At 30.9% G+C, this 26127-nt stretch overlaps 2 protein-coding genes across 2 annotated transcripts in view; one reads left to right on the top strand and one right to left on the bottom strand.

Moving 5' to 3' along the window:
* Positions 1–9807, top strand: part of LOC130896609 (zwei Ig domain protein zig-8-like) — a 216545-nt gene extending 206738 nt beyond the window's left edge. Inside the window, exon 8 of the mRNA XM_057804806.1 lies at positions 7563–9807. Coding sequence (XP_057660789.1) covers positions 7563–7669 — 107 coding nt within the window. The 3' untranslated portion in view covers positions 7670–9807. The remainder of the gene's footprint in view (positions 1–7562) is intronic.
* A 619-nt stretch (positions 9808–10426) lies between these two features.
* Positions 10427–26127, bottom strand: part of LOC130896608 (uncharacterized) — a 63252-nt gene continuing 47551 nt past the window's right edge. The window contains exons 6-7 of the mRNA XM_057804804.1: positions 14791–15078; positions 10427–10704 (exon numbers count right to left, since the gene is read on the bottom strand). Of these exons, the coding sequence (XP_057660787.1) occupies positions 10592–10704; positions 14791–15078 (401 nt within the window). The 3' untranslated portion in view covers positions 10427–10591. The remainder of the gene's footprint in view (positions 10705–14790; positions 15079–26127) is intronic.

The following is a 26127-nucleotide window of genomic DNA, read 5'->3' as shown; positions in this document are numbered from 1 at the left end:
GTTAGGAATTGCGGTGTGTTGAATTTGGTTTTATTTATTAAAAAAAAAACCAGCGTACACCAGGTATCTCAAGAATTTATACACAAACTCCGAAGAAAGGAAAATAAAATAGAAAAAACTGTTTCAAAATGATGCTAAATCACTTAATTATCACTCAGATTAAGATCTTAGTGAAGAATTTGATGATATCAACGAATTATATGAAGCAGACTTGAATAATGTAAATAATTTCATTGTGTGTACTAACTGTAATATATTTCCGAGCTTTCGAAAACTTTACTACCGAACAATACCAAATAAAAATCTTTGATAGCTAAAAACTTTCCCAAATCTGTAATCTATTGAGGGGCGTGGGTTTAATCGATCATAAACATACCCAGTGCCGTAGTAAATGAGATACAATAAAATCTTCTAGTTTTTTCTAATAGTTTCGTACTTGATTTTGTATATTTCGTCCAGCTGCCGATGATATTGACGGTATATAATATTCATCTCTTTTATTATTCGAAACTAGATACAATTTCATTTTGTACGACATGAAAATCAAATAAATTCTCCCAACAGCAGACTAATACCCTTTCTGACAATTCTCTGTTTGAAATTTTCGAAACCCTCCGGCGTCAGTTTCGAAAAACCAGTTCATACATCAAATGAACATCAGAATTTTTTTATTAAAGCCTTTATTTTATTTATTATTAACAAGTCTTGACGACGGACTTATTAAGTCTATACATAGCTTCAAGAAAATACAAAGGGTGAAGAAAATTTTCATCGTCCTATCGTAATTTAACAAAAATACAATAATTATTATTAATCCGACATCGGACGTCATCCGCGTTCAGATCGGACCGTAGATAAACCCCCTTAGGCCACTACGTCATCTGCATAATACGACAGGACCTAACTTTTCATATTATGAATCAATCCTTGGAATCGTGAACCTTTGAGAATCAACTATAGTAGGAAATTGAAGTGGAATGTTTTAAGTTTAAGTACCGAATCATACGCCTGTTTAAGTACAAACATTTGATCTAGTATAACCTCAATTTTTTTATTGATTACTTTCAGTACATCCTGTATCATCTAAAAAATGATTCTCGTGAATAATTGATTCATTATTTGCGATTATATACAAACACCACAAAAAAAACTGTCGCTCTTTTAAAGTGGCGGAATTTCCAATCAAATTCGATTCACCATTGAAAAATTATGTTCTAATCTTGTAATACGAGTAAAAATTTACCGTCCCCTATAATGATCATCAACTTATCTCATCATCGCTCACAATGTACGGGCTTTCATTGCAAAATTCCCTTTGATTAGAATTAAAACACTTCGGATTGCGACGAAGATTGATGATCATTGTTTCAGTTCCAGCGAAAAAAAATTTTAATGCGTCTCGAAATATAAATTTGTTTCTATCGATAAAAGGTTAAGTACATGAAAAGATATTCAAGTTATTCAAGTGACGTTTACACAAAAAAAACTATTTTTGACGGAAGAATTCGATGGTTCTCCTACTAGGTAGACAATACGCAATACTTTCAATCGACAAACAGCTTTAACAAAATGGTGGTAATCGATTCCACAAAGAAAAACTATGAAAGCTTTCATCTTGGTGATATTGAGTCAAGTTAATATTTTTTCATTATTATAAAGTGACGTTTACATGAAAGAAACTATTTTTTATTGTTATTTGTTTACGTTTAACTATAAATTGAAGTTATGTCGTGTAATTCGTGACGTCAGAAAAGATTCTGACAGATTTGTTCAAGTAGATCATCAAATGTTTTGAGGAAGAGTCCTCGAGAACTGATAACATGTTTTGACGGAATAATTCGATGGTTTTCCTACTAGGTAGACAATACGCAATACTTTCAATCGACAAACAGCTTTAACAAAATGGTGGTAATCGATTCCACAAAGAAAAACTATGAAAGCTTTCATCTTGGTGATATTGAGTCAAGTTAATATTTTTTTAATATTATAAAGTGACGTTTACATGAAAGAAACTATTTTTTATTGTTATTTGTTTACGTTTAACTATAAATTGAAGTTATGTCGTGTAATTCGTGACGTCAGAAAAGATTCTGACAGATTTGTTCAAGTAGATCATCAAATGTTTTGAGGAAGAGTCCTCGAGAACTGATAACATGTTTTGACGGAATAATTCGATGGTTTTCCTACTAGGTAGACAATACGCAATACTTTCAATCGACAAACAGCTTTAACAAAATGGTGGTAATCGATTCCACAAAGAAAAACTATGAAAGCTTTCATCTTGGTGATATTGAGTCAAGTTAATATTTTTTCATTATTATAAAGTGACGTTTACATGAAAAAAACTATTTATTATTATTATTTGTTTACGTTTAACTATAAATTGAAGTTATGTCGTGTAATTCGTGACGTCAGAAAAGATTCTGACAGATTTATTCAAGTAGATCATCAAATGTTTTGAGGAAGAGTCCTTGAGAACTGATAACGTGTTTCGACGGAATAATTCGATGGTTTTCCTACTAGGTAGACAATACGCAATACTTTCAATCGACAAACAGCTTTAACAAAATGGTGGTAATCGATTCCACAAAGAAAAACTATGAAAGCTTTCGTCGTAAATATGTTTGACGGAAGAATTCGATGGTTTTTCTACTAGGTAGACAATACGCAATACTTGAAAGCAACATAAACAAAGCAGAATTAATTGATTTGGAAAAATAATTAGTGTCAATAACGGTTATCCTACTAGGTAGATAACACAGAATACTTTGAGTTGATAAATAACGAAATAATACCAAAAATCGGAATCGAAACCGTTTTTTCCATTGAATAATGACCACAAAAGGTCGCTGTCAAATCCAAATACAAAGAAATACAGTTGTTCGCCACCAGGAAACGTAAAAGGACACAAGTAAAAGCCAACAATGTATTTTCCAAATAAACTATTCCCGCTGTGATATATCGGCAACTTTAGTTTGGAATAAAACCCATTCGAAGAAAACTTAATGCACCGTTCCGTGGCGTGGAAAGAATTATTTTTACTCTACAGTGACATGAACGATTACAGTCCAAGAAGGTCAATAAACAATTCACGAAAAAGAATTTGGCATAATCGACTCATTTCCAAATGAATAATGTCGAATGAAAAGTTTAAAACTGGAAAATTATGTATTATATTCAATTCAAAAGATTATGGATACATTCTACTGATTTTCGAACAGAAGAAAATGAGTTGAGCAGAAAAAAGAGAAAATGGAAGACAAATAAAAAGGCATAGAGAACTATAAAGAACAAAATCAAGAAAGAAAACAATTTGTAAAAGAATCAGCACATAAATATAAAGACAATAATAGACAGAAGTTTTTGGAAAATGAAATTAAGGATACGGAAGACTACTAGAGACAAAGAAGGAACAGAGACGGAAATATGAGGAGAGAAGAAGACCTGGAGGATGTTGTGGAAAGGAAAGAAAGAAAATCACGGAAATCACAAATACCAAACGACGTGGCGGCTTCAAACTTGAAACATTTGACGTATAGAATTGTATTTGAAGCAACTACCGCCATCTCTAGGTCAGGTCAGGTACTCCTGGAACCATTTTAGTTAAAACGCAGGTGAAACAAATAAGGAAAATGGCGGATAAAGAGAAGATTGATTGGATAAGAAATAAGGTGATTATAGAAAAGTTCAAAGAGGAACCAATAAGAAAAAAATAGTGTTTAAGTGAAGCATAATGGAAAAAGTGACAGAAGCCAAAGAATAAGTGAAAAGACAACGGAGCAAATGAACGAATAACTGACAGTATTTTATCGCGCGAAACTATTAAAAATTTTCGATGATTCAATTCAATTCTAATGTTTTACGTTCTTAGATAAAAAAAGACATAATAAATTATTTAAATACGTAAACGTACCTTTGTGACAACCATATTTTACTTTAGCGAATGCAGCATACAGATAGAGGCTCTAAATTACGACCATTTCCACCAAAAACATAATGCATGCTAAGTAGACTAGATGTGGTGACTCATTTTAGCGGCCAGACGACGTTTTTACCGGGTCTTTCATAATTAATGAAGTGGAAACAAAAATATTTATAAACCTTATAATCAAATCATATTCGTAGTAATCTATTAGAATTATACGGGGTGGCGTATACGAAAACGACAAAATTATCGTTATTGGACCGAAAAAAATCCAAAAATGAAACATCAAAAACCACTTGGCCTCCGCGTAGCCCTGACTTGACGCCTCTTGATTTTTTTTGTGGAGATACCCCAAACGTAAAGTCTACATGATTAATCCGAGGGACATCAGTCAGCTAGAGGAAAGACATTTCATTTAATTACCTAATCATCATATCTTTTATTTCAACAATACCTTATATATTTATTTTTTTAGCCTATAATTAATAAATGCACGTTCTATTGCGTCACCCTGTATGAATTAGAGGGAATAATCTGTGTATATGGAGCATATCTATCGAAATCCGGAAAACCGTGAACGTATTTTCTGCGTTTTTTTGTGTACGTTAAAAAACAACGTTTTTTTGTCTACAACAAATGTCATAGTTTTGTCTACGTTCTTTTGTAAACGTCAATATGCAAAGTCAAACATTTAGGAACGTATAAGTACGTTCTTTTGTGTACGTCAAATAAGAAAGTTTTTTTTGTCTACAACAAATGTCATAGTTTTGTCTACGTTCTTTTGTAAACGTCAATATGCAAAGTCAAACATTTAGGAACGTATAAGTACGTTCTTTTGTGTACGTCAAATAAGAAAGTTTTTTTTGTCTACAACAAATGTCATAGTTTTGTCTACGTTATTTTGCAAACGTCAATATACAAAGTTAATCATTTAGGAACGTATAAGTACGTTCTTTTGTGTACGTCAAATAAGAACGTTTTTTTTTGTCTACAACAAATGTCATAGTTTTGTCTACGTTATTTTGCAAACGTCAATATACAAAGTTAATCATTTAGGAACGTATAAGTACGTTCTTTTGTGTACGTCAAATAAGAACGTTTTTTTTTGTCTATAACAAATGTTATAGTTTTGTCTACGTTATTTTGCAAACGTCAATATACAAAGTTAATCATTTAGGAACGTATAAGTACGTTCTTTTGTGTACGTCAAATAAGAACGTTTTTTTTTGTCTACAACAAATGTCATAGTTTTGTCTACGTTATTTTGCAAACGTCAATATACAAAGTTAATCATTTAGGAACGTATAAGTACGTTCTTTTGTGTACGTCAAATAAGAACTTTTTTTTTGTCTACAACAAATGTCATAGTTTTGTGTACGTTCTTTTGCAAACGTCAATATACAAAGTTAAACATTTAGGAACGTACGAGTACGTTCTTTTGTGTACGTCAAATAAGAACGTTTTTTGTCTACAACAAATGTCATAGTTTTGTCTACGTTATTTTGCAAACGTCAATATACAAAGTTAATCATTTAGGAACGTATAAGTACGTTCTTTTGTGTACGTCAAATAAGAACTTTTTTTTTTGTCTACAACAAATGTCATAGTTTTGTGTACGTTCTTTTGCAAACGTCAATATACAAAGTTAAACATTTAGGAACGTATAAGTACGTTCTTTTGTGTACGTCAAATAAGAAAGTTTTTTTTGTCTACAACAAATGTCATAGTTTTGTCTACGTTATTTTGTAAACGTCAATATGCAAAGTCAAACATTTAGGAACGTATAAGTACGTTCTTTTGTGTACGTCAAATAAGAAAGTTTTTTTTGTCTACAACAAATGTCATAGTTTTGTCTACGTTATTTTGTAAACGTCAATATACAAAGTTAATCATTTAGGAACGTATAAGTACGTTCTTTTGTGTACGTCAAATAAGAACTTTTTTTTTGTCTACAACAAATGTCATAGTTTTGTGTACGTTCTTTTGCAAACGTCAATATACAAAGTTAAACATTTAGGAACGTACGAGTACGTTCTTTTGTGTACGTCAAATAAGAAAGTTTTTTTTGTCTACAACAAATGTCATAGTTTTGTCTACGTTCTTTTGCAAACGTCAATATACAAAGTTAAACATTTAGGAACGTACGAGTACGTTCTTTTGTGTACGTCAAATAAGAAAGTTTTTTTTGTCTACAACAAATGTCATAGTTTTGTCTACGTTATTTTGCAAACGTCAATATACAAAGTTAATCATTTAGGAACGTATAAGTACGTTCTTTTGTGTACGTCAAATAAGAACTTTTTTTTTGTCTACAACAAATGTCATAGTTTTGTCTACGTTCTTTTGTAAACGTCAATATGCAAAGTCAAACATTTAGGAACGTATAAGTACGTTCTTTTGTGTACGTCAAATAAGAAAGTTTTTTTTGTCTACAACAAATGTCATAGTAATGTCTACGTTATTTTGTAAACGTCAATATACAAAGTTAATCATTTAGGAACGTATAAGTGCGTTCTTTTGTATATGTCGTAATGGAACGTATCTTCTGGGATATTTTTAATATTTCAACTCGAATACCTACACTAAGGTCTTGACGTATTGGTGGTTTAACAAATGACAACGTACAAGCCGCATTATTTTTTGTAACATCTCTATTTCGATTAGAGTTACTAAAAAAATAATTTTTTATCAGATTATTGCTTGTTTCGCGCATTATAATAGATTGTACATTCATTCGTATTACTGATAGTAGAAAAAAATAACATTTTTCAGTAACATAAGAAATATTACATCCTATAAATATTCCAGACGCGAGTTGACATTATTTAGAAAATACTCCCTCCGGCTGACTTTGACAAACGATGTGCAAAAATGAGCAGTATGAAAATTTGAGATAAACCCACTATGGCGGTGATTTTTTTCTCAACAAATACGTTTAACGGCTTCAAGTCAGTTAAACCGACACGTGGTATTATTTATTTTAACAAAATTTCGTTCTGGTAGCGATTATTAAGATTTATTATCAAGTGGTAATGTACAATGTTTTTATCGTGAAACTAGATGCAATTCAAATCTAAATTTCAATTATTATATTGAAAAAATTATATTCAAAGATTCAAATTTGCTGTCATTTATACAATAAAGTGTTGCCAACCCCAATAAAACAAAATTGACAGCTGACAGTTTAGGGTTAGTAGTTTTCTACAAAATATCATCAGAACAGTGTTGGACTTTGTCAATTGTGAAGAGATTTATTAGAAATTTCCTGGAAATTATCCTTTGGAGATGTCAAATACGTACGATTATTACTGGTGGACGATTATCAGAATTAGCCCCCTAGATCGTATGATTTAACACCAACAGATTTGACCAACGTCAACTTGGCCAAAACGACGCTTGCATTAAAGAATTAGATTCAACGTTGCATCAACGAAATTCGGCCACATTTATGCCGACTAGTCATGGAAAATTTGTGTCTCCACAGATTCCAGGTCTTGTTAGGATTACCTCTCTTCAATAGTGCTTCAATTAGACTGTTTCTTTGTGTGTTTCACTCTATTTTAGTGCTTCATTTCTATCGCTTGTATTTAGCACCTCTTTGTTGTGTTTTCATTAATAAAACGTATCTGGTTTTCAGGTGAGAATCCAGCAGCTATGCAACATGGTGGCCGAGGATTGTCCTGGCTACAGTGCAGTCCATCATCTTGGTTATTATTATCTTCTATCATAATTATTTGGTGCTAATTTTCGGTGAACCATGACTAAATGTAAAGTGCTAATAATATAAAGAACAAATTAAATCGGTTAATTAATATGACTTTTATCAAAATTCGAAACTTTTCGATCGGATGAAATACTTTTTCATCTAAATAATTATAACACCTGAAAAAGATCGAATGAAGGTTATTATGAAAGGTAAATAAAGTTAAACACCTAAGCTTTTAAAACTAATTAAGAAAACGTCCACTAGATGCTGCTGATGCAGATATATAATAAAGGTTAATAGATGTGAGGTTATGAGGTTTAGTAGACGTTTTTAAAAGAAGAAGAAATACTGTTTTTATTGTATATATCATGGAATTTTTAATTATTTGGATGTAAATATATTCCAATCGCACTAAATGTCAAAAATTAACCTTATAATCATCCATAAAATAAAAGATAAATTACATATTTTGATCTATTTGAAATAATGAAATCAATTGTAAACTTTTTTTCCAAAAATATCCGTTTTTTCTACTACATTTTAGTATGATTGGAATAGAACAAACATATAGTGAAATCGATTACAGTATTCGTAAACAACAACGTCGATTTTTTTGACTCCAATTGTATCCGTTATTTTTACGCAAACAATTTTTGCTTATTCTAATGTTTATTCAACTGCAACGAGTAGTGCGATATTATATTATACGAGGATTATTTGGAAAATTTTCAATTTAACACGAAGAAAAATCAATTTCTTTCCGTAATCATTCTAAACAGCTCCATTTTGTGTTTGTATCGTGATGCTCAGACTTAATTTAGATATTTGCTTCAATCAAGTAACTGTACGTCAAATCAAAACTAGCTGCGTTCTTTTAGGTTAATCGAACGTACTCGTTAATATTCTTTTGTTTATATAAAATCGAAATGTATATGCTGTGTTTTATAGCTAATACTATTATATATATATATATTTTCTTAAGTGATTATTTTCTTTATTATATCAAATCAAAAAGAGACTTTAAATTAAACGTTTGTTAAATGACAGTTAATGTGTTGCGTTCTTTTTGATATGTCTAATCAGAACTGAATTCCTCGTTCTTTTGTTCACTTCCAATCATAAATTTCCGCGTTCTTTTGTGCTCGTTGCGTTACTTCTACACGTCAAAACGTAGCTGCGTTCTTTTGTGTCACTCGAACGGACTGGTTGCGTTTTTTTTATATAAAATTAGAACTAATTCTCTGTATTTTGATGAGTAATTCTTTTCATTATTATGTCAAATCAAAGCGTTACGTTCGGATAGAATCAGTGTTTGTTAAATGACAGTTAATGTACTGCGTTCTTTTAGTATTCACGCGAACGTGTTGCGTTCATTTTGATATGTCTAATCAGAACTGAATTCCTCGTTTTTTTGTTCACTTCCAATCATAAATTTGTGCGTTCTTTTGTGCTCGTTGCGTTAATTCTACACGTCAAAACGTAGCTGCGTTCTTTTGTGTCACTCGAACGGACTGGTTGCGTTTTTTTTTTATAAAATTAGAACTAATTCTCTGTATTTTGATGAGCGTTACGTTCGGATAGAATCAGTGTTTGTTAAATGACAGTTGATGTACTGCGTTCTTTTAGTATTCACGCGAACGTGCTGCGTTCTTTTGGATACGTCGAATGAGATACGTTATTTCCTGAAATATGCTATACTGCAATCGATTTCGCGTCACAGTTTGTTGGAAAAAGTATTTGAATGAATCGTAATGCAAAAAAAAATTGTTTTAATTATTTATGATGTATATATATACAACTAAATTGAATGAAGATAGATTTTTGTATACTTTCTGTATTCGTATTTATATGATTCACATCTCCTTCAAATATTATATTCCATATCGCGTAATTTTAGCTGTATGTTACCGAATATCCAAATCGAATTCGAATACAGAAAATTTATAATGGAAAATAGTATAGAAATTATTATTCTAACTTATACATGTATACATGTCAAGTTTATTATTAAATCAATAAGAAATTGATATATTTCCGTTTTTATTATTTCATTTTATACAATGTTGATATAATATGTTTTATTCGATTGTTGATAATCATTGTTATGTTATTTCTAAAACGAAATCATGATCATGTACGTGTGTAAAATATTTATTTATTAAAATGTACAAATTTTCATGCAGAGTTTTATTTATTTTCCCGGGAAGTGATTCCGAATCATGACGGGGATAGAAAAATATATTATACGACGTCAAGCACCCTTCAAAGGACGTTCATAAGCCCTAATATGCTGCAGAGATCTCAAAACATTTCAGAACGAAGCTGATCTATAGATTATCCACCAAAAAATTTGGAATATATGACTACCAAGACCTGTGTGATACCAGTAATGCCATTTAAGGGAATTACGTGACATCCAGGATGTAGTGAGATAAACGTCGAAGGGAATGGAGAGACCACGTGGACACAATGTCAGATTGTTGGTAAAAGCTGGTCTTCATCATATCAGCTGCAGTTAGGCAACCATTGATGCAAACACCAAGTCGTAACGTACGATGAAAAAGAAGAAGATTGTTAGTGACAAGTTGTCGAGTTGTCTTAAGTGGATTTTCCTCAATCGATCCTCAATTTTTTCATCAGTTATTAGAACATTTTTACCTGTGTTTTTAGTATTTTTCACATAAACAGTTCCACGAAAATTTTTGTCCACGTGTTAACCTCTTTTAGTAACTTTAAATACCTGAATTGTCAATTTAAGAAAAAAAATCGTTTGTCTAATGAAATAATACCCCCAGTTTAGTAGTACCAGATTTATTTACAAATTTTTTTTAATGATAAAACACTATATTATTGAGAGAGATTGAGCTGATGGCGAGTGAAAGTTTCAAAATATTCCTGGGATATTTGCGTAAGCTAAATATTTCAAATTTGCATTATAAGCACGTCTGCCGGCTGTAAAATCATCTTGTGAGGTAAAAGGTCGGGATCAACACCAGCATATTGACGATATGATCTCGGATGGGATGCGTTTTTTCAACACCGTTTCCATCTCCTTGCGGAACATTTGGTCGATCTAGAGAAAAAGCAAAAGAAATATTATTACATAGAGAAATGATGTTTCTCACTCGACATAATATTCATTCATTAAAACTTTCATTCGTACAAAAAAATATTCATAACTTTTGAAAAAATAGTTGATGTGGAGTTTTGTAAACTTCGAGAAGCATTTTTAGTTCGGATTTTAAGGAAAATTGCTTCATGATCGAATAGAATGTTGATAAAATCATCAACTTTCCGATCTTCATCGTTAGTTTTGTTAAAACAATTCATTCAATTAACGTGGCCAATATTACAGTCACTAGAAATAACTAGCATGGTTTAATTGCTTGTTTTATACTTAAATAGCTAAAGCTCAGAAACTAAAGCTGATAAAAAGCTAAAAACTAAAAGAATTCCTTCGGGAACGGATGTTTTATTATTATTTTGATAATGATACATATTTTTATTAAGAAATCTAGCCAAAAAACTCAATCTTTCGACGTTTTAATAAAAATCGTGAAGGATTTCTGTATTTTGTCAAACCATATTGTAAAAAATAAAATCCAAGAGTAGATATTGGAATAGGAAAACTTCATTTCACGAAAAATTCTAAACCACATCACTATTCGTCACCTCGCCTTTCCAAATATTCATAACTTTTGAAAAAATAGTTGATGCGTAGTTTTGTAAACTTTGAGAAGCATTTTTAGTATCGGATTTTAAGGAAAATTGCTTCATGATCGAATAGAATGTTGATAAAATCTTCAACTTTCCGATCTTCATCGTTAGTTTTGTTAAAAAAATTCATTCAATTAACGTGGCGAATATTACAATCACTAGAAATAACTAGCATGGTTTAATTGCTTGTTTTATACTTAAATAGCTAAAGCTCGGAAACTAAAGCTGGTAAAAAGCTAAAAACAAAAAGAATTCCTTCCAGAACAGATGTTTTATTATTATTTTGATAATGATACATATTTTTATTAAGAAATCTATCCAAAAAAATTCAATCTTTCGACGTTTTAATAAAAATCGTGAAGGATTTCTGTATTTTGTCATACCATATTGTAAAAAATAAAATCTAAGAGTAGATATTGGAATAGGAAAACTTCATTTCACGAAAAATTCTAAACCACATCACTATTCGTCACCTCGCCTTTCCAAATATTCATAACTTTTGAAAAAATAGTTGATGCGTAGTTTTGTAAACTTTGAGAAGCATTTTTAGTATCGGATTTTAAGGAAAATTGCTTCATGATCGAATAGAATGTTGATAAAATCTTCAACTTTCCGATCTTCATCGTTAGTTTTGTTAAAAAAATTCATTCAATTAACGTGGTGAATATTACAATCACTAGAAATAACTAGCATGGTTTAATTGCTTGTTTTATACTTAAATAGCTAAAGCTCGGAAACTAAAGCTGGTAAAAAGCTAAAAACAAAAAGAATTCCTTCCAGAACAGATGTTTTATTATTATTTTGATAATGATACATATTTTTATTAAGAAATCTAGCCAAAAAACTCAATCTTTCGACGTTTTAATAAAAATCGTGAAGGATTTCTGTATTTTGTCATACCATATTGTAAAAAATAAAATCCAAGAGTAGATATTGGAATAGGAAAACTTCATTTCACGAAAAATTCTAAGCCACATCACTATTCGACATCTCGCCTTTCCAAATATTTGAAAAAATAGTCGATGCGGAAACGGAAATATCAAACTTTAAACACCACTGAGATTTAATAAAGATTTTTTCGCTAGAATTATAATAATTCATCACGATCAAAGCTAGAATCTAAAGCTATCCGGAAATACCCTTTCCATTAATACGAGGACGGCCCTAGAAGTACTTGGTCTGACCTAGAGATGACGCTAGTTGCATAAGTACAAAATCTATAGCATAAGTCAAAAATCGCAGGCATTATTTTGAAAAAAAAGAAACTTTCCTTTCCTAAACTATCCAAATTTCTTGTGTTTTCTTTGCTAGACCTGGACAATTCATTAAAGGAAGTTCTTCACTTCCCTACTTTCTAAAATGTCCTTTTCTTTTCCCAAGCACGAATCTAGAACTGTTTAACATGTTATTTGGTGTCCATATTTGTCTTTTTGTTGCGCAGAACTACTTAAATGTATTTAGGAACCGAATCCCAGTAGTTATTTTCTCTTTTCTTACGTTTACCGTTCATCGCTGCAGAAAAACAGACGCAGATCGTCATCCTCCACTCCACTCCACACTGACAAATCCCTCGTCCCCGTCCTGCGCATGTAGCTCACGAAATATCCATGTCCAGATAAATATTGTGTAAGATAATAACCAATTTAGCCTTTCTATCCAAATTTGCAATTCTAAATCAAGAAGTTTTCCCGGAGTAACTCCCGCAGTTACCATTGAAGCTGGCTGGTGCAATAAACTGAGTCGACTCTCAATTCCAGTATTCTATCCACTTTCGCTTTCTATTTTTGATACCTCTGTATACTCAAGGCTTCAACACGCAATTTCATCCAATTTCTTCGTGAAATTATTGTTCTATTGCTGATAAATTACGTTTTTTTTCATAAAATTAAAACTAATACTCTGTATTTTATCGAGCAATTCTTTTCATTATTATGTCAAATCAAAGCGTTACATTCGGATAGAATCAGTGTTTGTTAAATGACAGTTGATGTACTGCGTTCTTTTAGTATTCACGCGAACGTGTTGCGTTCATTTTGATATGTCTAATCAGAACTGAATGCTCCGTTCTTTTGTTCACTTCCAATCATAATTTTCTGCGTTTTTTTTGTGCTCGTTGGATAAAATCTAACATGGTGCATTAATTTAATCAATTATCGACGGTTTTCAATTTCAAATTGAATCGTATAAGCTGCGTTCTTTTAGTAAACACAGTTGCGTTAATTCCGCACGTCAAAAACTAGCTGCGTTCTTTTGGGTCATTCGAACGGACTGGTTGCGTTTTTTTTATAAAATTAGAACTAATTCTCTGTAATTTGTTGAGTAATTCTTCTCATTATTATGTCAAATCAAAACGTGACTTTATATTTTACATTCGGATAGAATCAGCGTGAGTTTAAGTGTTTGTTAAATGACAGTTGATGTACTGCGTTCTTTTAGTATTCACGCGAACGTGTTGCGTTCATTTTGATATGTCTAATCAGAACTGAATGCTCCGTTCTTTTGTTCACTTCCAATCATAATTTTCTGCGTTTTTTTGTGCTCGTTGGATAAAATCTAACATGGTGCATTAATTTAATCAATTATCGACGGTTTTCAATTTAAAATTGAATCGTATAAGCTGCGTTCTTTTAGTAAACACAGTTGCGTTAATTCCGCACGTCAAAAACTAGCTGCGTTTTTTTGGGTCATTCGAACGGACTGGTTGCGTTTTTTTTTATAAAATTAGAACTAATAATCTGCGTTCTTTTAGTATTCACGCAAACATGTTGCGTTCATAAAAGACAAGTAAACAATTTCATCCAATTTCTTTGTGAAATATCGAATATCCAAGTTACACGAAGAATATTTAAGGTTATGATGAAGCCCTATAATATACGGATGTAGTAGTAGTTGCAGATTGTTTTCAAAATTATCATATCTTGGTCGAAATGGCATAGAAAACGATGAAAACAAATTACTGACACAAATAAAAGTTGTTGAACAATTCAACTTCACTAAAAGGAATAAGATTGTAGTGAAAGATCTTACAAACTCATTCAAGTAGCGAAAATGATGCAGTTTGAGATACAATCGAATATGAAACGAAACAATAAGAAAAAACTAACAAGGAATTAGTAAATGAAACAATCGCAAAACGAAACTTTAGATGGTTTAGAAACCTTTGTAGGATTCACTGTAAAAAAACAAGGAATCGAAAACACACACGCGGTTAAGCCCCTGAAGATGATAACTTGATTAGTGAAACGTGTATTTAGTCAATAAATAACTTAAGTACCAATATTATTTATATAACTATAGAAAGAAAATTTATCTGGTGGTAAAAATGTTTTTGTATTTAAAAAAATGACATAACGACCTCACGAACACTAATCAAACGAACCCCTTCGGAAAAATTTCCAACAATTTGTCTTATTTCTTTAGCCGTTGATTAACTTATCCTTACCTCCGTAATACACCGTGACACTATCTGGTTTCGCGTTGGAAGGCACGCACGAATAATTCCCTACGTGAGTTTTGTTAGCTTTCGGGAAGATCAACTCGCTTCCCATAGGTCCCTCTCTGACGGTAGCTCCGTCCTCAAGGTCGTAGTTTATCATTCTGTCACCGTGATACCAAAATATGTAGTCCGGTTTCTCGATAGAATTCTCCAAAACGCAGCTCAATCGCAGAGGTACTTCTTTGTTGTAAGGTATACCTTTGAATGGACCGCCGATGATTTTTGCTCGAGCTTCTACGACACAAAATGATAAATTATCGAATTTATTTCTTAAATTAAGTAATTTATCTAAAAAAAATGATTTGGGGTGTGCCCAGTGTCCATCGATAGAGGTCTGGATAGATCTATCTTTTAGGAAACTTCTCAACCGATCGATGGGTGAGATTGACGTGCCAAAACCTGTCAAAATCCTTCGATTCGATCCTTTATAGCTTCAGTCCATAGTTTGGTGAGTTATACAGATCCCCCATTTGCTCTATGTTTACTAGAACCGTATTAATAGTCGCTGAAGAAGTTATCAGACTCGAGATTTACTGTTTAACAACTTTCTTCATGACCTTGACTAAAGTAGTTGTTATTAATCGACTTTTTTACTTTTTTTGTTGTGATTTGAATGAACCAAAACCGATAAATTGTTGCAGATCGGATCCATTTGGGCAACCAAGAAGTTTCCACAGCGATGTATTCTTTCTTTCAACAAACCATGAATTGTTATTTGCAAATCTAATTTGTACATACTGAGGTATCATTGAAACATAAATTTGAAGCTTTCATTTGGTCGATCTATTAAGTGATTTCTGAGTTTGGCTTTCTAGTTCCCATCACCTCAAAAAGAGGTCCAGCAAAGTCACAATCTCCATCGAGGACTCTGGTTTGTTCATTATTAAGTTGGGTCGGTAAATATCTAACAGATCTCTTTTGTAAGTTGAAGATTCCTTCAGATTGGCAGCTTTTATTGTATTTTATTGTTTTGTAAACTTCGAGAAGCATTTTTAGTATCGGATTTTAAGGAAAATTGCTTCATGATCGAATAGAATGTTGATAAAATCATCAACTTTCCGATCTTCATCGTTAGTTTTGTTAAAACAATTCATTCAATTAACGTGGCGAATATTACAATCACTAGAAATAACTAGCATGGTTTAATTGCTTGTTTTAAACTTATATAGCTAAAGCTCGGAAACTAAAGCTGATAAAAAGCTAAAAACTAAAAGAATTCCTTCGGGAACGGATGTTTTATTATTATTTTGATAATAATACATATTTTTATTAAGAAATCTATACAAAAAAACTCAGTCATTCGACGTTTTAATAAAAATCGTGAAGGATTTCTGTATTTTGTTATACCATATTGTAAAAAATAAAATCCAAGAGTAGATATTGGAATAGGAAAACTTCATTTCACGAAAAATTCTAAGCCACATCACTATTCGTCATCTCACCTTTCCAAATATTCATAACTTTTGAAAAAATAGTTGATGCGGAGTTTTATAAACTTCGAGAAGCATTTTTAGTATCGGATTTTAAGGAAAATTGCTTCATGATCGAATAGAATGTTGATAAAATCTTCAACTTTCCGATCTTCATCGTTAGTTTTGTTAAAAAAATTTATTCAATTAACGTGGCGAATATTACAATCACTAGAAATAACTAGCATGGTTTAATTGCTTGTTTTATACCTAAATAGCTAAAGCTCAGAAACTAAAGCTGGTAAAAAGCTAAAAACAAAAAGAATTCCTTCCAGAACAGATGTTTTATTATTATTTTGATAATGATACATATTTTTATTAAGAAATCTATCCAAAAAAACTCAGTCTTTCGACGTTTTAATAAAAATCGTGAAGGATTTCTGTATTTTGTTATACCATATTGTAAAAAATAAAATCCAAGAGTAGATATTGGAATAGGAAAACTTCATTTCACGAAAAATTCTAAGCCACATCACTATTCGTCATCTCACCTTTCCAAATATTCATAACTTTTGAAAAAATAGTTGATGCGGAGTTTTATAAACTTCGAGAAGCATTTTTAGTATCGGATTTTAAGGAAAATTGCTTCATGATCGAATAGAATGTTGATAAAATCTTCAACTTTCCGATCTTCATCGTTAGTTTTGTTAAAAAAATTTATTCAATTAACGTGGCGAATATTACAATCACTAGAAATAACTAGCATGGTTTAATTGCTTGTTTTATACCTAAATAGCTAAAGCTCAGAAACTAAAGCTGGTAAAAAGCTAAAAACAAAAAGAATTCCTTCCAGAACAGATGTTTTATTATTATTTTGATAATGATACATATTTTTATTAAGAAATCTATCCAAAAAAACTCAGTCTTTCGACGTTTTAATAAAAATCGTGAAGGATTTCTGTATTTTGTTATACCATATTGTAAAAAATAAAATCCAAGAGTAGATATTGGAATAGGAAAACTTCATTTCACGAAAAATTCTAAGCCACATCACTATTCGTCATCTCACCTTTCCAAATATTCATAACTTTTGAAAAAATAGTTGATGCGGAGTTTTATAAACTTCGAGAAGCATTTTTAGTATCGGATTTTAAGGAAAATTGCTTCATGATCGAATAGAATGTTGATAAAATCTTCAACTTTCCGATCTTCATCGTTAGTTTTGTTAAAAAAATTTATTCAATTAACGTGGCGAATATTACAATCACTAGAAATAACTAGCATGGTTTAATTGCTTGTTTTATACCTAAATAGCTAAAGCTCAGAAACTAAAGCTGGTAAAAAGCTAAAAACAAAAAGAATTCCTTCCAGAACAGATGTTTTATTATTATTTTGATAATGATACATATTTTTATTAAGAAATCTATCCAAAAAAACTCAGTCTTTCGACGTTTTAATAAAAATCGTGAAGGATTTCTGTATTTTGTTATACCATATTGTAAAAAATAAAATCCAAGAGTAGATATTGGAATAGGAAAACTTCATTTCACGAAAAATTCTAAGCCACATCACTATTCGTCATCTCACCTTTCCAAATATTCATAACTTTTGAAAAAATAGTTGATGCGGAGTTTTATAAACTTCGAGAAGCATTTTTAGTATCGGATTTTAAGGAAAATTGCTTCATGATCGAATAGAATGTTGATAAAATCTTCAACTTTCCGATCTTCATCGTTAGTTTTGTTAAAAAAATTTATTCAATTAACGTGGCGAATATTACAATCACTAGAAATAACTAGCATGGTTTAATTGCTTGTTTTATACCTAAATAGCTAAAGCTCAGAAACTAAAGCTGGTAAAAAGCTAAAAACAAAAAGAATTCCTTCCAGAACAGATGTTTTATTATTATTTTGATAATGATACATATTTTTATTAAGAAATCTATCCAAAAAAACTCAGTCTTTCGACGTTTTAATAAAAATCGTGAAGGATTTCTGTATTTTGTTATACCATATTGTAAAAAATAAAATCCAAGAGTAGATATTGGAATAGGAAAACTTCATTTCACGAAAAATTCTAAGCCACATCACTATTCGTCATCTCACCTTTCCAAATATTCATAACTTTTGAAAAAATAGTTGATGCGGAGTTTTATAAACTTCGAGAAGCATTTTTAGTATCGGATTTTAAGGAAAATTGCTTCATGATCGAATAGAATGTTGATAAAATCTTCAACTTTCCGATCTTCATCGTTAGTTTTGTTAAAAAAATTTATTCAATTAACGTGGCGAATATTACAATCACTAGAAATAACTAGCATGGTTTAATTGCTTGTTTTATACCTAAATAGCTAAAGCTCAGAAACTAAAGCTGGTAAAAAGCTAAAAACAAAAAGAATTCCTTCCAGAACAGATGTTTTATTATTATTTTGATAATGATACATATTTTTATTAAGAAATCTATCCAAAAAAACTCAGTCTTTCGACGTTTTAATAAAAATCGTGAAGGATTTCTGTATTTTGTTATACCATATTGTAAAAAATAAAATCCAAGAGTAGATATTGGAATAGGAAAACTTCATTTCACGAAAAATTCTAAGCCACATCACTATTCGTCATCTCACCTTTCCAAATATTCATAACTTTTGAAAAAATAGTTGATGCGGAGTTTTATAAACTTCGAGAAGCATTTTTAGTATCGGATTTTAAGGAAAATTGCTTCATGATCGAATAGAATGTTGATAAAATCTTCAACTTTCCGATCTTCATCGTTAGTTTTGTTAAAAAAATTTATTCAATTAACGTGGTGAATATTACAATCACTAGAAATAACTAGCATGGTTTAATTGCTTGTTTTATACCTAAATAGCTAAAGCTCAGAAACTAAAGCTGATAAAAAGCTAAAAACTAAAAGAATTCCTTCGGGAACGGATGTTTTATTATTATTTTGATAATAATACACATTTTTATCAAGAAATCTATCCAAAAAAACTCAGTCTTTCGACGTTTTAATAAAAATCGTGAAGGATTTCTGTATTTTGTTATACCATATTGTGAAATAAAAAATCCCAGTGTAGATATTGGAATAGGAAAACTTCATTTCACGAAAAATTCTAAGCCACATCACTATTCGACATCTCGCCTTTCCACATAAAAAAAAATAACCATTGTAGTAAAAATGCTTATTCGATATACGCGTCGATATACATCCATGGTTATTTATTGGATTCGGAGTCGTCTTTTGTGTCAGATATGTTAGACTCCATTTTTAATCGAATATTTTCCACATAACAAATCCTCCGAAAGGATATTGTCAACTAGAAGTGAAGTAAATACACTGTCGCATATTCTATTCGACGTTTTATCAAGAAGGAATTTAGAACTCGACCAGGTTTCAAATAATAGCGAAAACGATAATTCGTATCCACCGAAATTTAAATCGATTATACGAAAATAGATGGATTTTTACAACGTGGTATCTTTCTTTTTCTGTGTTGTATCAGTCTCGTCACACAATTTCCTAGATTGCACAGGTACAAAGAGGAATCAGCCCGTAAACAGGAAATTAACTAGCGCGATGAGATACAAGGTACAGAAGCGCGGATTGTAATCTTTAATGAATTGTCAACGTAATGACGTTTTAGTTATTATGCAAAGCTCAGGCGAAAATTGAAATCTAGACTGAATATTATAAGATTTAAACGTTGATTTTAACTCGGTAAATTAGTTTTGAACAAGATTTCTTTCATTAATTATTAGAGATCCAATTTATGCACGCAAAAATCCGTGTATAGACACTACAGGTCAAAAATTTCTGTCAACTCCATATTTTCTCCTACTATTTTCGAAATCCCTTCGATTTTCACAAAATTTCCAGTCGCTTTTCCTCCAAAACATCCCCAAACCATCATCGAGAGCTTCCACCGTGTTTTACATTGACAAAAACACTTTTTTTTAACCCCTTCGAATGACCAATCTATAAAACCCCAAAATCTGTAGATTCATTGATCTGATCTGCTATTTCTGGGTTAGTGAGTCGTCGATCATGTTTATGGTATAACAAAATACAGAAATCCTTCACGATTTTTATTAAAACGTCGAAAGACTGAGTTTTTTTGGATAGATTTCTTAATAAAAATATGTATTATTATCAAAATAATAATAAAACATCCGTTCCCGAAGGAATTCTTTCAGTTTTCAGCTTTTTATCAGCTTTAGTTTCTGAGCTTTAGCTATTTAATATAAAACAAGCAATTAAACCATGCTAGTTATTTCTAGTGATTGTAATATTCGCCACGTTAATTGAATGAATTTTTTTAACAAAACTAACGATGAAGATCGGAAAGTTGAAGATTTTATCAACATTCTATTCGATCATGAAGCAATTTTCCTTAAAATCCGATACTAAAAATGCTTCTCGAAGTTTATAAAACTCCGCATCAACTATTTTTTCAAAAGTTATGAATATTTGGAAAGGTGAGATGACGAATAGTGATGTGGCATAGAATTTTTCGTGAAATGAAGTTTTCCTATTCCAATATCTACACTGGGATTTTTTATTTCACAATATGGTATAACAAAATACAGAAATCCTTCACGATTTTTATTAAAACGTCGAATGACTGAGTTTTTTTGTATAGATTTCTTAATAAAAATATGTATTATTATCAAAATAATAATAAAACATCTGTTCTGGAAGGAATTCTTTTAGTTTTCAGCTTTTTATCAGCTTTAGTTTCCGAGCTGTAGCTATTTAAGTTTAAAACAAGGGATTAAACCATACTAGTTATTTCTAGTGACTGTAATATTGGCCACGATAATTGAATGAATTGTTTTAACAAAACTAACGATGAAGATCGGAAAGTTGAAGATTTTATCAACATTCTATTCGATCATGAAGCAATTTTTCTTAAAATCCGATACTAAAAATGCTTCTCAAAGTTTACAAAACTTCAAACAACTGAAACACTACTAGTCTGGCATTCAATTCTTCTAGGAAAATTCTCGGAAGACAATAAAAGCTGCCAATTTGAGGGAATCTTCAACTTACAAAAGAGATCTGTTAGATATTTACCGACCCAACTTAATAACGAACAAACTAGAGTCCTCGATGGAGATTGTAAACCTCATATTTTCTCATAATATTTCCGAAATCCCCTCAATTTTCACAAAATCTCCAGTCGTTTTTCCTCCAAAACATCCCCGAACCATCACCGAGACCTCCCAATGTGCTCTACATTTACAAAAACACTTTTTTTTTCAACCCCTTCGAATGACCAATCTATAAAACCCCAAAATCTCTAGATCCATTGATCTGATCTGCTCTTTCTGGGTTACTGAGTCGTCGATCATGTTTACTGATCAATAATACACGTTTGTCTTCAGTAAATGACGTTTTTTGAAGCCTTCCTCAACGTTTTCTCTTCCTAAAGTCTCACTGGGACTAAACTACAATCACAAACATTGTAGACACTATTCATATTTTACTTCACAAGCTGGTACTTGTAAATTGTAACTTGTTGAAGTGTTTTATTCAAAAAATTTAACGAATGGATTACAACGTGGGCAAAATTTTTCGACCGGTAGTTAATATGCATTAAAAAGTACAAAATATGCTCGAAATAATAATAAATTTTTTGATTCGTGTGTGTTACAAACATTGGAACGATTTGGTCGTCGAGGAACGTGACATGTAACAATTCATGGTCGGTTATAGTTATTTATAGCATCCGAAGACAAATTTTTGAAAGCACGAATCAATTTTTTATCAAAAACGTAGTATTTACGTCTTCGGAAAACACCCTAATAACGAAAATATCAAAGTTATGCTTCTAAAGTTCAATTTTTGTAGCAGATCGATGAGGAGAATCCAATTTTCCAGCCGCAAGACCATCAGAAATCAGCAAAACAAAATGATTTTATCGGATACAACACGTTTACATTAATTTGAACAATATCTCAAATTCTGATTGATTATGTACCCGCAGTTGTCCAATTTACATATGATTTATCGTTCGACCATATTTCAAATATCGATTATAAATTTGGAATCCGTCGAAGAGACCAAACAAAAATTATTAGTTAGATCGTAATCATCGACAAATTTGGAAGTTTCCTTCATATCGTACCTTAGAAATTAATCAAATGTTGATTAAAACATCATTAAAGAAACGGAATAAAAACCGTACAACAAATATTATTAACGAATAAGATGAAATAAAAGATAACGGTACAAAATGAAGAAAAATCGATAAATTAAAACACAATAAAACAATGGGAAGACGAATATTAATAATTGCATATTCATCGACTTCAAATAAGCTTTCGACAGTCTAAAGGAGGACTTTAAGTACCCCAAAAGCTGCTACCATTAATGATAAAGATGAAATATGAAATAAATGATGGTCTTAACAAAGATAATCGATGTTAACCACCATTGCAGTTGAAGGGAATGTCATATTGATGGAAGGAATGCAGGAGAGACAGAGAATTGAAAATAAAGATAAGAAAGACTACACAAACAAGATACAATAAAAATAAACGACCTCATCTTCGAAGAATGAGACAAGGCAAAGAATCATAATGCAGAGCGAGATAATTTGAAACTAAGAGACTAAAATTCCTGGACCAGTGGAAAATATAATAGAATATGAAGATGTAGTGAATACAATTGAAGAAAAAATAAATAAAATAAGTACGGATACGTTGAAAGAAAGGACGCAAAATCTAGAAGTAGGTGACTGGTAAAAACAGATGAAGGAAATAAAGAAATGGCGAAAAATGCTGCTGCAATTCCAAATATAGCGTCGTATATATGAAAACTAAAACATTTACTAATTGATATCGATGTATTTTGTTTGATATACTGAGAAAAAAAAATCATAATGCAGAACGAGATAATTTGAAACTAAGAGACTAAAATTCCTGGACCAGTGGAAAATATAATAGAATATGAAGATGTAGTGAATACAATTGAAGAAAAAATAAATAAAATAAGTACGGATACGTTGAAAGAAAGGACGCAAAATCTAGAAGTAGGTGACTGGTAAAAACAGATGAAGGAAATAAAGAAATGGCGAAAAATGCTGCTGCAATTCCAAATATAGCGTCGTATATATGAAAACTAAAACATTTACTAATTGATATCGATGTATTTTGTTTGATATACTGAGAAAAAAAAATCATAATGCAGAACGAGATAATTTGAAACTAAGAGACTAAAATTCCTGGACCAGTGGAAAATATAATAGAATATGAAGATGTAGTGAATACAATTGAAGAAAAAATAAATAAAATAAGTACGGATACGTTGAAAGAAAGGACGCAAAATCTAGAAGTAGGTGACTGGTAAAAACAGATGAAGGAAATAAAGAAATGGCGAAAAATGCTGCTGCAATTCCAAATATAGCGTCGTATATATGAAAACTAAAACATTTACTAATTGATATCGATGTATTTTGTTTGATATACTGAGAAAAAAAAATCATAATGCAGAACGAGATAATTTGAAACTAAGAGACTAAAATTCCTGGACCAATGGAAAATATAATAGAATATGAAGATGTAGTGAATACAATTGAAGAAAAAATAAATAAAATAAGTACGGATACGTTGAAAGAAAGGACGCAAAATCTAGAAGTAGGTGACTGGTAAAAACAGATGAAGGAAATAAAGAAATGGCGAAAAATGCTGCTGCAATTCCAAATATAGCGTCGTATATATGAAAACTAAAACATTTACTAATTGATATCGATGTATTTTGTTTGATATACTGAGAAAAAAAAATCATAATGCAGAACGAGATAATTTGAAACTAAGAGACTAAAATTCCTGGACCAGTGGAAAATATAATAGAATATGAAGATGTAGTGAATACAATTGAAGAAAAAATAAATAAAATAAGTACGGATACGTTGAAAGAAAGGACGCAAAATCTAGAAGTAGGTGACTGGTAAAAACAGATGAAGGAAATAAAGAAATGGCGAAAAATGCTGCTGCAATTCCAAATATAGCGTCGTATATATGAAAACTAAAACATTTACTAATTGATATCGATGTATTTTGTTTGATATACTGAGAAAAAAAAATCATAATGCAGAACGAGATAATTTGAAACTAAGAGACTAAAATTCCTGGACCAATGGAAAATATAATAGAATATGAAGATGTAGTGAATACAATTGAAGAAAAAATAAATAAAATAAGTACGGATACGTTGAAAGAAAGGACGCAAAATCTAGAAGTAGGTGACTGGTAAAAACAGATGAAGGAAATAAAGAAATGGCGAAAAATGCTGCTGCAATTCCAAATATAGCGTCGTATATATGAAAACTAAAACATTTACTAATTGATATCGATGTATTTTGTTTGATATACTGAGAAAAAAAAATCATAATGCAGAACGAGATAATTTGAAACTAAGAGACTAAAATTCCTGGACCAGTGGAAAATATAATAGAATATGAAGATGTAGTGAATACAATTGAAGAAAAAATAAATAAAATAAGTACGGATACGTTGAAAGAAAGGACGCAAAATCTAGAAGTAGGTGACTGGTAAAAACAGATGAAGGAAATAAAGAAATGGCGAAAAATGCTGCTGCAATTCCAAATATAGCGTCGTATATATGAAAACTAAAACATTTACTAATTGATATCGATGTATTTTGTTTGATATACTGAGAAAAAAAAATCATAATGCAGAACGAGATAATTTGAAACTAAGAGACTAAAATTCCTGGACCAATGGAAAATATAATAGAATATGAAGATGTAGTGAATACAATTGAAGAAAAAATAAATAAAATAAGTACGGATACGTTGAAAGAAAGGACGCAAAATCTAGAAGTAGGTGACTGGTAAAAACAGATGAAGGAAATAAAGAAATGGCGAAAAATGCTGCTGCAATTCCAAATATAGCGTCGTATATATGAAAACTAAAACATTTACTAATTGATATCGATGTATTTTGTTTGATATACTGAGAAAAAAAAATCATAATGCAGAACGAGATAATTTGAAACTAAGAGACTAAAATTCCTGGACCAGTGGAAAATATAATAGAATATGAAGATGTAGTGAATACAATTGACGAAAAAATAAATAAAATAAGTACGGATACGTTGAAAGAAAGGACGCAAAATCTAGAAGTAGGTGACTGGTAAAAACAGATGAAGGAAATAAAGAAATGGCGAAAAATGCTGCTGCAATTCCAAATATAGCGTCGTATATATGAAAACTAAAACATTTACTAATTGATATCGATGTATTTTGTTTGATATACTGAGAAAAAAAAATCATAATGCAGAACGAGATAATTTGAAACTAAGAGACTAAAATTCCTGGACCAGTGGAAAATATAATAGAATATGAAGATGTAGTGAATACAATTGACGAAAAAATAAATAAAATAAGTACGGATACGTTGAAAGAACGGACGCAAAATCTAGAAGTAGGTGACTGGTAAAAACAGATGAAGGAAATAAAGAAATGGCGAAAAATGCTGCTGCAATTCCAAATATAGCGTCGTATATATGAAAACTAAAACATTTACTAATTGATATCGATGTATTTTGTTTGATATACTGAGAAAAAAAAATCATAATGCAGAACGAGATAATTTGAAACTAAGAGACTAAAATTCCTGGACCAGTGGAAAATATAATAGAATATGAAGATGTAGTGAATACAATTGACGAAAAAATAAATAAAATAAGTACGGATACGTTGAAAGAAAGGACGCAAAATCTAGAAGTAGGTGACTGGTAAAAACAGATGAAGGAAATAAAGAAATGGCGAAAAATGCTGCTGCAATTCCAAATATAGCGTCGTATATATGAAAACTAAAACATTTACTAATTGATATCGATGTATTTT

This window comes from Diorhabda carinulata, chromosome 7, assembly GCF_026250575.1.
Source record: "Diorhabda carinulata isolate Delta chromosome 7, icDioCari1.1, whole genome shotgun sequence".
Classification (NCBI taxonomy): Eukaryota; Metazoa; Arthropoda; class Insecta; order Coleoptera; family Chrysomelidae; genus Diorhabda; species Diorhabda carinulata.
This window is presented reverse-complemented; position numbering and strand designations above follow the sequence as displayed.